General features: G+C 48.4%; 1 protein-coding gene across 1 annotated transcript in view; it reads right to left on the reverse strand.

The window, feature by feature from the left end:
* Positions 1-14,086: 14,086 nt before the first annotated feature.
* The window catches only part of LOC143981640 (uncharacterized), a 75,618-nt gene continuing 73,145 nt past the window's right edge, over positions 14,087-16,559 (reverse strand). The window contains exon 5 of the mRNA XM_077479630.1: positions 14,087-15,841. Coding sequence (XP_077335756.1) covers positions 15,569-15,841 — 273 coding nt within the window. The 3' untranslated portion in view covers positions 14,087-15,568. The remainder of the gene's footprint in view (positions 15,842-16,559) is intronic.

The raw sequence follows: 16,559 nt of genomic DNA on the forward strand, positions 1-16,559 counted from the left end.
TACACCATTATATCCACCTATATAGCTAGCTATATTGCTCTTCTGTAATAGAGCTTGCAGTCAGTTGTAGGAGATTGTGCGTGTTGTCTGCGTGCCCTGACCACAGTATACACCATTATATCCACCTATATAGCTAGCTATATTGCTCTTCTGTAATAGAGCTTGCAGTCAGTTGTAGGAGATTGTGCGTGTTGTCTGTGTGCCCTGACTGCAGTATACACCGTTATATCCACCTATATAGCTAGCTATATTGCTCTTCTGTAATAGAGCTTGCAGTCAGTTGTAGGAGATTGTGCGTGTTGTCTGTGTGCCCTGACTGCAGTATACACCGTTATATCCACCTATATAGCTAGCTATATTGCTCTTCTGTAATAGAGCTTGCAGTCAGTTGTAGGAGATTGTACGGGTTGTCTGTGTGCCCTGACCGCACTATACACCATTATATCCACCTATATAGCTAGCTATATTGCTCTTCTGTAATAGAGCTTGCAGTCAGTTGTAGGTGATTGTGCGTGTTGTCTGCGTGCCCTGAGCGCACTATACACCATTATATCCACCTATATAGCTAGCTATATTGCTCTTCTGTAATAGAGCTTGCAGTCAGTTGTAGGAGATTGTGCGTGTTGTCTGCATGCCCTGACCGCACTATACACCATTATATCCACCTATATAGCTAGCTATATTGCTCTTCTGTAATAGAGCTTGCCGTCAGTTGTAGGAGATTGTGCGTGTTGTCTGCGTGCCCTGAGCGCACTATACACCATTATATCCACCTATATAGCTCTTCTCTAATTGAGCCATCTGCCATCTGCAGGAGTTAGTTGGTGTTGTGTGCCTCCAGCAAAATATACACTACCCAATTGCTGGTTTTCCCATCTCCCTTCAGGCCATTACCATGTCTGGAAGGCCAACAAGGAGAAGCAGACAGGCATGAGCCGATAAGAGGGCAAGCAGGCTCTGTGTCTAGAGACAACAGTGCTGGCCGTGGACGCGGTGCATCATCATCATATTTTCAGACACTTCCACAGGCCACGCCCCTTACGTAATCTCCAACCCTGATGTTATCAATCTGACTCCCTACACCTTTACCCAGCAGGACCTAGAAGTCCTTCGCTTGGGCTTAAACTTTTGCCCATCTACCAATATCAACAAATATGAGGCTATCAAAGATCTTTATCTCTTTCGACGCAACCTTAAATACAAATTCTTATTTGATAGTGATCGCCAGCGTCTATTGCAAGATAAACAAATTTCGGAACACGTAATTTTTTTTACCATGGATGATTTTAGGGCCCTCCGTGATCTGATGCTTCTTCTGGAGGAGAATTCCCCAGACGAACCATCGGATCAGGAGAGCCCTATCACCACCTGTACATTACCTTCTAGGATTCCCACGTTCAAACCTAAATCCCAGCGGTTTCCAGATTTGATGTCAAACCCAAACATCTGGGCTTTTTTAAAAAGCTTGGTTAATACCATCAAACAGTTACCATTGACTTCAAAACCTGGCAATCTCACGCCTTCACAAATAAACTCGATTCAACGGTTTAAAAATCATCCGGACTTAGAGATTAAAGCTGCTGATAAAGGCGGTAACATTGTACTTATGACCAAGGCCTTCTATATTTCTATGGTACACAAAATCCTACGTAATAAAGATTGGTATAAACTTATTTCAGCATCTTATATCCAAACATCCAGGAATGAGTATTTGCAACTGATTGGGCTGGCACATCAGCAAGGTCTAATCGACAAGGATCTGTATGAGTTCTTGAACACAAAACATCCTAAAGTGGCAACTTTTTATGCCCTTCCCAAAATTCATAAGCACCCTACCAATCCCCCTGGCAGACCTATCATGACAGGGATAGGTTCCCTTACAGAAAATGCGAGTAGACTCGTGGATTCCATCTTGATGCCACATGTACTCACTCTACTGTCTTACATTAAAGACACCTTGGACCTTTTAAAACAGAGATTGAATGCCACACATGCCCCTGGCATCAATGAGTCTCAATCCTATAAACCTTTTCTCTGATAAAAAAAAAATATTTTTTTTTTCTTTTCCACATAAATTAATGTAAATTTATATATCTAATTATATATATTTTTCTGTATTAATTTTTGACACATGTAATATTATGTGATGTTTCGATCATTTACTTTTGACATTATTATTTTATTTTGTTGGTTTTGATATAATCTTTTTTTTTTTTCTCGTGTCCACTGTACATGAATATTGTATTTAACCTATAAAAAAGAAAAGTTTATATGTTATGCTTTATGTACTATTTTTTTCTTTTCCCTACATTATGTATTCTGTACACACTCAACCTGGTCTTTGTCACTATGGGAGTCTTTTGTGGCTGTGCACCTTGGATGATCTGGACACTGTGCGGCCGCCCAGCGTCACAGGCATACCTGCCATGTTGACGCATTGGGCTCCCTCTGCGGCCGGCGAGTTCCTTCTGGCCAGGACCGCTGAGACCTCCCCCGACAGCGTCGCGTCGTTCTCTCTGCCCTTCGTATGTGCCTGTCGGCTCAGCGCATGTGCGGTTTTGGGGTGGGCGTACATGGCTGCCTTCTTTTGGCGCCGTGTTGTTCCCCTCTGCCTCCTGCATTCACCTGCTGGTCGGGCGCATGCGCGGAGCGGGGGACGCAGCTGACACACGCCGGGGACTTTCGGCCGGCCCGTTCTGACGTCACGGCGGCCTTGCAGCTTGCCGAGCGTCATCGGGCGGGACACAAACATAAAAGGAGATGCCTACTGGCGTCCCCTCATTGTTGGAGTGCTGGCATACTGCTCCCTTCCCTCCGTCTGGGATACTTCCTGAAATACCTCCATTTGACATTCTACTTTCAATAGGTTGGGTACATGCTCCAGGAGGATGCCCAGTGTTTTGTAGGCTCTGATGATGATACTCAGCTAGAGGAAGGCAGTAGCGTGAGTGCAGAGAGAGGGGATGCTCAAGAAGGACAGCAATCTGGCAGTCATGTTCCACAAGCTGCAGCATACTGTCAGGTTTGCTCTAGCGATGAAGAGGGAGGGGATGATGAGGGGACTGACTCCACATGGGTGCCTGGTAGGAGAGAGGAGGAGGAGGAGGCACATGTCCAACGAGGCAGGATGCCCTCCGGGGGCCAGCTTAGAGGCATCACACCGCAGAGCTCCGCCTGTGCAGGGCGCTGCCTCTGCGCCTTATTCTAAAAGTTCTTTGGTGTGAGCTTTTTTTGAGACGAGTGCATCAGATCGCACCGCTGCTATTTGCAACATATGTCTCAAGCGTATCTCACGTGGCCAAAACATCAGCCGCTTGGGCACCACATGCTTGACCAGACATATGTTGACCTGCCATGCAGCTCGTTGGCAAGCATACCTCAAAGACCCACACCAAAGAACAAAGCGGACCTCTCCTTGCTCCTCATCAGCTGGGATCTCCAACCCCACTAGACCTTCAGTCCTCTCTGAAACCTGCTCTGAGAGGAATGAAGGTGTAGAATTAGGTGTATTACAGCCAAGTGCTAACGGGCACTCTGCTAGCAGTACACCCACATCCGATTATAGCAGGCAAATTTCCCTGCCCCAGCTGCTGGACCGTCGAAAGAAGTTCACTCCCAGCCATCCACATGCCCAGCGGTTGAATGCTAGCTTGGCTAAATTGCTAGCACTTCAACTGCTGCCTTTTCAGTTGGTAGACTCGGCCCCCTTCTGTGAGTTTGTACAATGTGTGGTTCCTCAGTGGCAGGTCCCCAAACGCCACTTTTTCTCATGGAAGGTGATTCCGGCTCTCTACCGGCATGTGGAAGGCAATGTCCTTGCATCGCTGGACAGGGCGGTCAGTGGTAAGGTGCATATTACCGCTGACTCATGGTCCAGCAGGCATGGACAGGGACGTTACCTGTCTTTCATGGCCCATTGGGTCACTCTTCTGGCAGCTGGGAAGGATGCAGGACAAGGTGCACTAGTGTTGGAGGTTGTTCCGCCACCATACCTCCAAAATGCTACTACTGGTTGTGACACACCTCTCTCCTCCACTCCCTCCTCTTCTTCTTCTTCCTCCATGGCCTCTTCCAGTGCTCTGTCCTCAGAACCAGCGGTGCTCTGTAGGCGTTCAAGGGGCTACGCAAGTACGCAGGCAAAACGATGCAATGCCGTGCTTGCGCTGGTTTGTTTGGAGGACAGTAGCCATGACTGGGGCAGATATTTTGTCAGCTCTGCAGGGGCAGGCCGATAGGTGGTTGACACCACGCCAGTTTAAGCCAGGATTGGTGGTTTGTGACAATAGCACCAACCTCCTCTCCGCCCTCCGACAGGGACAACTGACCCATGTGCCCTGTGTGGCTCACGTCCTTAACCTGGTGGTGCAGCGGTTCTTGGGCAGGTACCCGGGCTTACAGGATGTCCTGAAGCAGGCCAGGAAAATCTGTCTCCATTTCCGCCGATCATTTAAAGCCTGTGCTTGGCTGGCTGAGCTCCAAAAGGAGTTGAACCTGCCCAAGAACCGCCTTATATGTGACATGCCCACCAGGTGGAACTCAACGTTGGCCATGCTGCAGCGGCTGCACACGCAGCAGAGGGCCATCAATGAGTACCTGTGTGACTACGGCACCAGGACAGGGTCAGGGGAACTCGTTTTTTTCTCACCACGCCAGTGGGGCATGATCAGGTATGCATGCACTGTCCTGTCACCATTTGAGGAGGCCACAAGGATGGTTAGCAGTGACAGTGCATGCATCAGTGACACTGTGCCTCTTGTCCACCTCTTGGAGCATACGCTGCATGGAATAATGGACAGGGCACTTGAGACAGAACAGAGGCAGGAAGAGGAGGACTTCCTTGCCTCTCAAGGCCCCCTTTATCCAGACACTGTTCCTGCTGTGCCACCCATCACACAGGAAGAGGATGAGGAGGAGGAGGAGGATGATTGTGTCAGCATGGAGGTGGAGGCTGGCACTCAGCAGCAGTCTTGTAGGGATGATTTACAGTCCCAAGAAACCCGTGGACTTGTACGTGGCTGGGAGGAGGTAGCTACGGATCATGTTGTCCTTAGTGACCCAGAGGACTCCGGACCGAATGCCTCAGCTAACCTACGCTGCATGGCCTCCCTGATCCTGCAAAGCCTGCGGAAGGATCCTTGTATTCTTCAGATCAAGGAGAGGGACCATTACTGGCTGGCCACTCTCCTTGATCCACGGTACAAGGGTAAGGTTGCCGACCTTATCTTGCCATCGCAGAGGGAGCAGAGGATGAGACATCTCCGGGAGGCCTTGCAGAAAGGTCTGTGCAATGCGTTCCCAGAGACTGGGAGGTTACAAACTCCTGGTCCTGGACAATGTGTTGCTGAGGCATCGGTCAGAAGGAGCGGTGGTGAAGGTGGCCGTCTGACTGATGCGTTCAGACAATTTTTTAGTCCGCAGCCCCAAGGTATGATTGGTTCCAGCAACCATCGCCAGTGTCTGATTTACATGGTGCAGGAATACCCAGGGGCAAGGTCAGACTTGGACACCTTTCCCACTGAAAATCCTCTGGCTTACTGGGTCTTGAGTATGGATCACTGGCCAGAGCTTGCATAGTATGCAATTGAGCTACTGGCCTGTCCTGCATCCAGCGTTCTTTCAGAACGCACCTTCAGTGCTGCTGGTGGCTTTGTTACCGATCACAGGGTATGCCTGTCCACCGACTCGGTTGATCCACTGACCCTCATAAAGATGAATCAGTCTTGGATCACCCACAGCTATCAAGCACCTGAAACTGATGTAACGGAATATTTTTTTTTTAAAATATCACATCCCTTCAAGACTGCCTATGCTGATGCTGAGTGACTGTGCTTTTATGTTGATTGTCTATCCTCTTCCTCCTCCGCTGATATGTTGGAAGAACATTTTTGGTTCTGGGTGATGCCACCAGCCCAATTTTTCAGCCCCTGTTTAACAGGGGCGGTTAATTACAATTTTTGATGCAATGCTTTGCAGCCGGGCTAATTCCTGCACTACAACTAGAGTATATGGGAGAGGTTGCAGTGTCGTGGCACCAGCACCAGTGCCTAAGGCCCAATTTTTCAGCCCCTGTTTAACAGGGGCATGTAATTACAATTCTTGATATAATATTTCACAGCAGGGCCCGTTCTTGTGCTAACCGAGAGTAACTGAGGACTTGTAGTGTTGTGGCACCAGCACCACAACCACCAAAGGCCCAATTTTTCTACCACTGTTCAACAATGGCATGTAATTACAATTCTTGATATAATCGTTCACAGCAGGGCACTCCAGCGCCCACCAAGAGTCACTTTGAGGGCTTACAATGTTGTGGCAACACCAACACCTTGTTCCGCCATTTCTGCAGAGCATATAGGGCAGGCCCCTACTTTCAAACATCCAACTTACAAACGTCTCCTACTTGCAAACGGGAGGAGACAACAGGAAGTAAGATGAAAAAAGACGGACGGCAAAACAAATTATACAGGGGTGATAACCCTTCCCTATGTTTTTCAAAAAGCTTAAAAATAGATTTTTTGACTGGAGCTACACTTTAAAAATGTACCAGTTCAAAATTGCAAACAGATTCTACTTAACACAACAATTCTACACAGTCCCTGTCTTGTTTGCATCGCCTGTATACTGCTGTTCTGAGTATATAGGGCCTGGGGGCCCTATGTCTTTCCTTTTTTTAATATGGGTACGGTGTTCCCCTTAATATCCGTACAAGACCCAAAGGGGCTGGTAGTGGGCAGGGGAGGGCTACCCATGCCATTTTTCTCAATGATTTTCATCCATATTCCCGGAACCAGATAATACATTAAAAACGCAAGCAGTTTGAAATGACTTTTTTCCGTTAAATGTCATTTTGTGCAGGGACTGTTCTACACACGGGAAACATGTGGCACTTCACAGGCATACTATAGACACCCCCCAGGCACGATATTTAAAGGAATATTTCACTTTTTTTTCACTTTAATCGTCATTAAAATTTGTGCTCCCGCCAAAACGGCCATTTTTAAAAACATTTTAGGCATTGACCCATGTCCCCTGGGGCAGGAGCCAGGTCCCCAAACCCTTTTTAGGACAGTATCTTGCATATTAGCCATTAAAATTAGCACTTTTTATTTCGAACATTCCAGTCCCATAGACTTCAATGGGGTTCTAACATTCGTACGAATTTGCGGTCTGTTTGAAAGTTCTGATGTGAACCGAACCAGGGGGGTGTTCGGCTCATCCCTAGCTACAATGTAAGCAGAAATGAGGGATCTGAACATGTAATTAGTGATGGACGAACTTCCGACGGGACGTTTCGCGAACGCGGCCGATAGTTCGCGAACCGGAACGTTCGCGGCGGGCCACATTGACTTCAATGGGAGGCGAACTTCGCAAACCTATAGGTCAAATTTGCAGCCACAAAATAATTAATAGCTGTGCAAACATAGTCCCACCACATGGCCAATGACATAACACATGTATGAGGTGAATCTGGGATCGACAACTACAAGCATTCTTTTTTTATATGGGAAATTGTTGTGACAATTCAGGACTGTGGAGCGCATGAAGGCAATGGAGGAGAGGGAAGGTCAGGGACCAGGGTAGGCAAAGAAGAGGGTGCAGGAGATGATCACCAGCAGCGTGACATACAGCAGTGACACCTGCACCGTGATAGAGTCATCTGACAGCAGCACCGTGATACAGAGCACTGACATCAGCAGCGTGACATAAAGCACTCACACCAGCACCGTGATATACAGCACTGACAGCAGCACCGTGATAGAGAGCACTGACATCAGCACCATGACATAAAGCACTCACACCAGCACCGTCATATACAGCACTGACAGCAGCACCGTGATAGAGAGCACTGACATCAGCAGCGTGACATAAAGCACTCACACCAGCACCGTGATATACAGCACTGACAGCAGCACCGTGATAGAGAGCACTGACATCAGCAGCGTGACATAAAGCACTCACACCAGCACCGTGATATACAGCACTGACAGCAGCACCATGATAGAGAGCACTGACATCAGCACCGTGACATAAAGCACTCACACCAGCACCGTGATATACAGCACTGACAGCAGCACCGTGACAGAGAGCACTGACATCAGCAGCGTGATATACAGCACTGACACCTGCACCGTAAGCAGCCCCAGGAGGAAGTCAGCATAGCACAGGGATGGTGGGAGCCCCTCATAATGAGCATAGCACAGGGATGGTGGGAGCCCCTCATAATAAGCAGCCCCAGGAGGATGTCAGCATAGCACAGGGATGGTGGGAGCCCCTCATAATAAGCAGCCCCAGGAGTAAGTCAGCACAGCACAGGGATGGTGGGAGCCCCTCATAATGAGCATAGCACAGGGATGGTGGGAGCACCTCAAAATATGCACAGCAGAGGTACAGCCCCAGGAGTAAGTTAGCACAGCACAGGGATGGTGGGAGCCCCTCATAATGAGCATAGCACAGGGATGGTGGGAGCACCTCAAAATATGCACAGCAGAGGTACAGCCCCAGGAGGAAGTCAGCACAGCACAGGGATGGTGGGAGCCCCTCATAATGAGCATAGCACAGGGATGGTGGGAGCACCTCAAAATATGCACAGCAGAGGTACAGCCCCAGGAGTAAGTCAGCACAGCACAGGGATGGTGGGAGCCCCTCATAATGAGCATAGCACAGGGATGGTGGGAGCACCTCAAAATATGCACAGCAGAGGTACAGCCCCAGGAGGAAGTCAGCACAGCACAGGGATGGTGGGAACCCCTCATAATGAGCATAGCACAGGGATGGTGGGAGCACCTCAAAATATGCACAGCAGAGGTACAGCCCCAGGAGGAAGTCAGCACAGCACAGGGATGGTGGGAGCCCCTCATAATGAGCATAGCACAGGGATGGTGGGAGCACCTCAAAATATGCACAGCAGAGGTACAGCCCCAGAAGTAAGTCAGCACAGCACAGGGATGGTGGGAGCCCCTCATAATAAGCAGCCCCAGTAGAAATATGACACCGCTCAACCTCTTCAAAGAGGAGGGTACGGGCATATAGTACGGTGTGCTTTTTTTGGACAAGGAAGTGAGCCAAATGAAGAAAGAAGGTCTCTGTGCTCGATTAAAAAAATAGTTTATAGACATATACATGGTCTACTGGTCACATGTGTTGAATTCCTCCGAGATCCATGCCTCATTCATTTTTAGAAATGTGAGGTAGTTAACACTGTCGTGAGCTAGGCGAGTACGCTTATCGGTCACGATCCCCCCTGCTGCGCTGAACGTCCTTTCGGACAGGACACTGGATGAGGGGCAAGCCAAAGGTTCCATTGCAAATTGGGCAAGCTCTGGCCAGAGGTCAAGCCTGCCCACCCAGTAGTCCAGGGGTTCATCACTCCACAGAGCGTCCACATCGGCCGTTAACCCGATGTAGTCGGACACCTGACGGTCTAGGCGTTCCCTGATGCTGGATCCGGATGACACCTGTCTAAGGGTCGGCTGAAAGAATGACCTCATATCCGAAGTCAACAACACATCTTCAAACCGGCCTCTTCTTGCAGGCGCTGTTGGATTGGTACCCACAACTTCTTCTCTGGGAGTGGGAATTGCTCCTCTGCCAGCGCACGCAAAAGCAGAATGCAGCATTTCTCGAAGCAAGGCCTAGAAGTGCTGCATTCTGACAGCCCTCTGCGACGGCAGTAACATTTCCGCCATTTTGTGTTTGTACTGGGGGTCTAAGTACGTTGCCACCCAGTACTGGTCCTTGACCCTTATGCTTTTTATACGGGGGTCCCTATTAAAACACTGGAGCATGAAGGCCCCCCATTTGCACTAAAGTGGAAGCGGTGTGGTGGCCTGGCTCCTGCTCATCATCCAGGATAATGTCGTCCTCTTCATTCTCCTCTCCACATCCACGCACAACAGGGATCCCAGAAAGGTTTAAAGCATGCTCTTCTTGCTCCTCCTCATCCGCCCCGGCACCATCCTCCTCTGACTCCTCTTCAGACTCCTGTTGTTGACTTGTCTCAGATAGAGTAGCCCCCCCCTTGGAATTCATCCAGCATTGCGACTTCCTCATCTTCCCGCTCCTGCTCCTCCACAGCTTGATCAATGACACGACGCAATGCACGCTCCATAAAGAAGGCATAAGGTACCATGTCACTGATGGCGCCATGGCTGCGACTGACCAGTTTGGTGATCTCCTCAAATGGGCGCAGAAGTCTGCATGCGTCACGCATGAGCAGCCACTGGCGCGGTGAAAAACCCCCCAGCTCCCCAGAACCGGTTCTGCCGCAGAGTTCATACAGGTAGACGTTAACTGCACATTTCTGCTGGAGCAGCCTATCAAGCATATAGAAGGTTGAGTTCCATCGCGTCGGGCAATCGCAAATAAGACATCTGACCGGCAGATTGTGTCGCCACTGAATGTCAGCAAGGTGAGCCATGGCCGTGTAAGATCTTCTGAAATGGGCCGAGATTTTTCTTGCCTGCCGCAAGATGTCCTGGACCCCAGGGTATTTGACAACGAATCGCTGCACGACCAAGTTTAAGACGTGTGCCATGCATGGCACGTGCGTGATTTTGCCCTGTTTCAATGCGCTAAGCAGATTGGCACCGTTGTCACACACCACTTTACCAACTGTCAAATTGAGCGGTGTTAGCCACTGATCTGCCTGTGAACGCAAAGCTGAAAGGAGTGCCGGGCCAGTGTGGCTCTTGGCTTCCAGGCACAACAGACTCAGCACGGCGTGGCAACGTCTCACCTGGCATGTCGAATAGGTTCTGGGGAGCTTGGGCAGCGCAGCGGAAGAGAAGCTAGCAGCGTAAAAGGAGGAGTCAGCTGAGGAGGAGAGGGAGGAGGATGGAGTAGGAGGAGGAGGAGCAGAAGAGTCAGGCCTGCATGCAATCCGTGGCGGTAAAACCAAATCTACATGGGTGCCATGGGTTACATGCTTGACGGCCGTCAGAAGGTTCACCCAGTGGGCAGTAAAAGTGATATACCTTCCCTGCCCGTGTTTGCTAGACCACGTGTCTGTGGTCAGATGTATCTTGGCACCGAAACTGTTTTCCAGAGATACATTCACTTGCCGCTGAACATGGCCATATAGCTCTGGGATGCCCTTCTCTGAGAAATACTTCCTTCCTGGGACCTTCCATTGTGGTGTTCCAATGGCCACAAATTTTCGAAAGGCCTCCGAGTCCACCAGTTTATATGGCAGTAGTTGGCGGGCTATGATTTCTGACAAGCCAGCCATCAACCGTTGGGCAAGAGGGTTATCCGGCGTCATCATTTTTTTACGCTCGAACATTAGGCCCACGGAAGCCTGCCTTTTTGCAGAAAAACGTGAGCTTGGCGTGATGGAAGGTGGAGTGGAGGACAATTGTGAGGAGAGAGGAGAAGGAGAAGTAGAAGACGAGGCTGGACGGTGAGAGCCTGCAGTGTGGCTTTGTGTGTTCCGTTGCTCCCACTGGTCTCGGTGATGGCTGCCCATGTGCCTTCTTAAGGCGGTCGTCCCTAGGTGAGTGTTGGACTTACCGCGACTAATGCGTTGACTGCAAAGATTGCAGATGGCAACGCTATTGTCAGCAGCGGACACGTTAAAAAAAGCCCACACTGCGGAGCCATGTGCCGGTGTCCTGGGAGCGCCAGATGTGACTGTACATGGTCGATGACTCGCTCCTGATACATTTGCAGTCTGCTTTGTCCCTCCTGTGCAATGTAAGTTATTCCTGCTTCTCCTCCCTATCTGCTGGTCCATATCTCCCTCTGAACTCCCCTCCTCTTCCTCTCTTGTGGGCATCCACGTGACATCACTAGACACGTCATCATCAACGTCACCTTCCCCACCGCTATAAGTAGAGATCTCGGAGTAGGCAGCAACACCGGGGGACCAACCTCCTCCTTGGGCTGATCTGGGTACTGTCGTCAGACTGCTGAGTAGCGGTTGTTGCTACCTCCTCTTCCTGATCCAATACCAAGAGTGGCTGCGCATCAGAAATGTCCTCTTGATATGGATCGGAAAATAATTCCTGTGACTCAAGCGGAAGGTATGTGGTGGTGGTGTTGTTGTTGGTGGTAGTGTCTTTGGGGGTGCACATAGCAGAGAGTGAAGAAGAGGGTGCAGATCGAGAGGATGAGGAGGGTGCAGAAGAGTAAGGCTGAGCGAGCCATTCAACCAAGTCTGGTGCGTCCTTTAAAGTAATTGAACGCACCTTCTGCAACTTCCCACTTTGGCTCAAGCCTGTTGCTCCTGCCCTACCCCTACCACCTACCACCCCTGCGGAAGGGCCTGGGTCACTGTAATCTCTCCCTACTCCACACAGCAACCGCTCCCTATAGTGACAGAAGAAAGAATGTAAAATGGCCGCCGGATCGGGTGTATTTATAGGTTAGGGGGAATGTCCAAGTGTCCATGTGCTGTAATGTCTCAATTGGCTGTCCTGTACCCCATGATGGATGTGTCATCATAGGTCAAAGTTCTTTTACACAGTAAACGTGGAAGTCCGCCGGGCGAACGGCGCCAATAGTCCGCCGAACGGGCGGACCGCGAACAGCCGAAATTCGCCGCGAAATGACCGCCGGGCGAACTGTTCAGCCATCACTACATGTAATGCAACTCATTTCTCTTGCATATGCAAATAAATGTCATCTTACCTCGAGGACGGTCTTAGACTGTAATTTATTTCTGTAACACCTATCACACCCATTCTACTAACCTAACATACCACTCTACCGTACATCCATTTCATCCACTGCTCGTCTCTTTATTCATCACTCAATAGGATACTTATCCCTAATCCCGTATCTTTGTATTTCCACTTTTACTTTTTTCATTCCACTTTTTCCAAATCCACTTGTTGAGGATACCCCACTTTCTTCTTCTACTTCACTCCTTTCCCTAATTACTACCATCTCCATATTCGGTTTCCATTCCTTGCTGGACAGAGGGGTCGGCGACTGCCACCTCTGGGCAATACGTTTTCTGGCATGGAAGAGGCATATAAGAATTGCTAAGTAGGTATCCTTGGGTCTCCCCTCACCCTCTATCCACCCCAGGAGACACAAAATGGGGTCCACATCCATATACACTCCAAACACTTGGACAATAGTATCCACCACCTCCCTCCAGTAACGAAATGGTTTGGGGCATCTCCAAAACATCTGGATAAGATCCCCCCCGTTCTGCCACATCTTGAACACATAACATCTTGTCTCCGACCAAATCTAAACAGTTTTTGAGGCGTATAATAAACTCTATATAATAAAAAGAAATTTGACATCTTCTGGGGTGGGGAGAGTGATACCCACGGAGCAAGTTCCAAGATCCTTTCCCACTGCGATTCCGTTATTTGACCTACATCTTTTTCCCCATTTCTCCCTATAGGACCTTGTTAGTAGTTCTCCCCAGTTCCCTTTCTGTAAATTCGTATAGGTTTAGATATTAGACCCTTTCTCGATTTAGCCTTGATGATATTCTGTAGCACTGGCATGTTACTCCATTCTATTATCTCCCCTTTAAACTGATCTATCAGGGCACGTCTTACCTGCAAGTACCTGAAAAAAAGATCTCTTGGGGAGCAGAAATTGATCATTCAACTCCTGAAATGATCTCAACATTCCATTCTGATAAATCTGCGCAATAAACCCTCAGACCCCGCTTGTCCCATTCTCTAATCTGACCTAATTTCTGCACCTCACTTAACCTACTATTGTTCCATAGGTGGGAATACTCTGTAAATCCTCTGTACCCCAAGATTTTTTTTACCACTTCCCATACCCTTGTCATCAGGTCAAGAGTAGGGGGTCCCCTCAAAAGTGTCCCTGCCTCCACCAAGGAATTATGTGGCTGGCTACCAATAAGGATCTTCCTCTCTCGATCTTCTCTCTCCTTTTCGCATCCCCCCCATATGTTGGAGCTGGGCTGCCAAAAAATAACTAAAATAATTTGGTAGATCTACCCCTCCCTCTTTATTTGAGAGTTGTAGTGTACTAAGGCTGATACAGGATGGGCCCCCCTCCAAATTAGTTCTCTAAATAAACTATCAATTTTTTGTAACCATGTTTTTTGAATCCATACTGGGGAGTTATAGAGAGGACATACAACAGTTGTGGCAAGAATATCATTTTAATTAAATTGCAATTTTTTTCCAAGTTTTAATTTTACCTTTGAATTATTTTTATCAGTGGAACTATATTATTCAAAATAAATTGTTTAGGGTCTCTAGAAATGTTTATACCAAGGTATTTAATTTGGTTCACTATTTGCAACCGATTTGCCTCTTGGGGTAAGGGACTATCTAATAAATCTATGGGCAGGAGGGTAGATTTCTCCCAATTTATCCTCAAATCTGAGAGATGCCCATAATATTTAATTTTACCCATGGTCTCCTTCAGTGAGTCTTGTGTGTCTCTAAGTAACAGGAGATCATCTGCAAATAAAATTACCTTTACTTCGTCTTCTCCTCGTTTAAATCCCTTTATCCCTGGGGAGGCTCTAAGTTAGAGGGCCAGAGGTTCGATAGCGAGGGCCAAGACAAGGGGAGACAAGGGACACCCCTGTCTCGTCCCCCTCAACAACCGAAACCTAACTGAATGTTCATTATTCACTTTTACCCTTGCCCCAGGTGATCGATATAGGAGCTTCACTCACTTAATAAAATTCGGTCCGATCTGGAATTCCATCAGGGTTCTCCAGAGAAATTTCCACTCAAGGGTATCAGAGGCCTTGGTGGCATCTAGGGAGAGAACTGCCCTAGGACCATCCTCATCCGTGGGAATTTGAATATTTAAAAATAACCGTCTGATATTTATGCTAGTAGACCTTCCGGGTATAAATCCCGATTGATCAGGATGAACCAATTTCTGTATGACGCCATTTAGTCTAGCCGCCAAGACCTTTGCTGGAACCTTGGTGTCGGAATTGAGTAGTAATGAAATGGGTCTGTATGAAGCGGTGCTAAGCGGATCTTTATTCTCTTTAGGGATTATGATGATAGTAGACTCCATCATGGACGGGGGGAGCTCTCCCTTTACCACAGAGTAGTTCAAGACTTTCAGGAGTTAGGGGAGCAGTACTCCCCCATACTGTTGATAGATTTCAATAGGAAGTCCATCCCGGGGACTTCTGCTCTTCCATTTCCTGAACGGCCCTCTGTATCTCCTCCAGGGTTACAGGGTGATCTAAGTCAGCCCTGTCCTCCTCGGAGAGGCAGGGAACCGCCAGGTTCTGGAAAAAAATATCAATTTCTTCCTTATTATCCTCCTGGTTGGCCCTATATAGGTTCTAAATCTATCCACTACTTTACTTTTTAGTTTTCAAGTTGACCATCACTAGTATAGCAGTATACAGCTTCATATTGTACACAGTGCAAGATTCATCTAATTTCTTCCAGTGCCTGAATCTGATGATATATTGGTTACAGTCCCGTCTGTGTCATGCATAGACTTGTATTTGACATAATCTCCAGTCAGGATAAAAGGTGGCACTGGATGCATTGTGGGGGTGACAGTGGGCAGACCGGTTATGAATGATAGCCTCAGGTTCTTCATTCTCGGGGACAGCGAGCACGGATCCATTATGTATTAGGACAGCCTCAGGTTATTCATTCTCGGGGACAGTGGGCACAGATCCATTCTGTATTAGGATAGCCTCAGGTTCGTTATTCTCGGTGACAGCGGGCACGGATCCAGTCTGTATTAGGATAGCCTCAGGTTCTTCATTCTCGGGGACAGCGGGCACAGATCCATTCTGTATTAGGATAGCCTCGGGTTCATTACGCTCGGTGACAGTGGGCACGGATCCATTATGCTGTGGTACAGATGTATACAGCGCGTCTTTTTGAGTTTCTGGGATCTGATTTCTGGAACATTTCTGAGCATATAAATAAAAGGAGGACATGTCAGATAGTTTAGGATACCCTTATAAAAAAAAAAAATATTGTTTCTCTAACTCAATCTTCCACCATATGGTACCACTGCCAACACCCAGAAGCTGAATCCCTCAAGATCCTCCCATTTCCACTTTCATGTAAGCCATTCTGTACGGTTATAACTCAGTCTTTTCTTCCTATCAGGTTCTCCTCAGTGTGGAACTCCATCGGCTGGTGGATGTCGGCAGTTGTACAGTACAATGGAAGCTTTAAAATGACACAATCACTTTGTACATACAGGTGACAGGATCTCCCCTATACTCACCTTACAATCTTTCTATTCTTGAGAATATCGAGTACTACCAGGTATGGAGGAACACATGGCCTGCTCCCGTGTAATGGTGACCAGGTCCAGCAGCCACCCACAAGGCCCAAGCACAATACCAGGGGAGTGTGGTCATGGTTTCCACTGGATTGCCCACATAGCTGATGTCAGTGCCAGCTGCAGAGGAGTAAGGAGCTGTGAGGAGGCACAGGTTGTTCTCCAGAGACCTGCAAATAATTGCAGGTAGTGTACATAGTATACAACCCGAGGACAAGCCTTTTATAACAAAGAGTTAAGGAGTTTCACATTAGTGGAGGGCAGGGGCGTAACTATAGGGGGTGCAGCAGTCGTGACCGCAACCGGGCCCTGTGATGTAGGGGGCCCATGCAGCCCCC

The sequence above is a fragment of the Lithobates pipiens genome, unplaced genomic scaffold (genome assembly GCF_037356315.1).
Source record: "Lithobates pipiens isolate NorthernLeopardFrog02 unplaced genomic scaffold, aLitPip1_a1.2 Scaffold_16, whole genome shotgun sequence".
In the NCBI taxonomy this organism is placed as follows: Eukaryota; Metazoa; Chordata; class Amphibia; order Anura; family Ranidae; genus Lithobates; species Lithobates pipiens.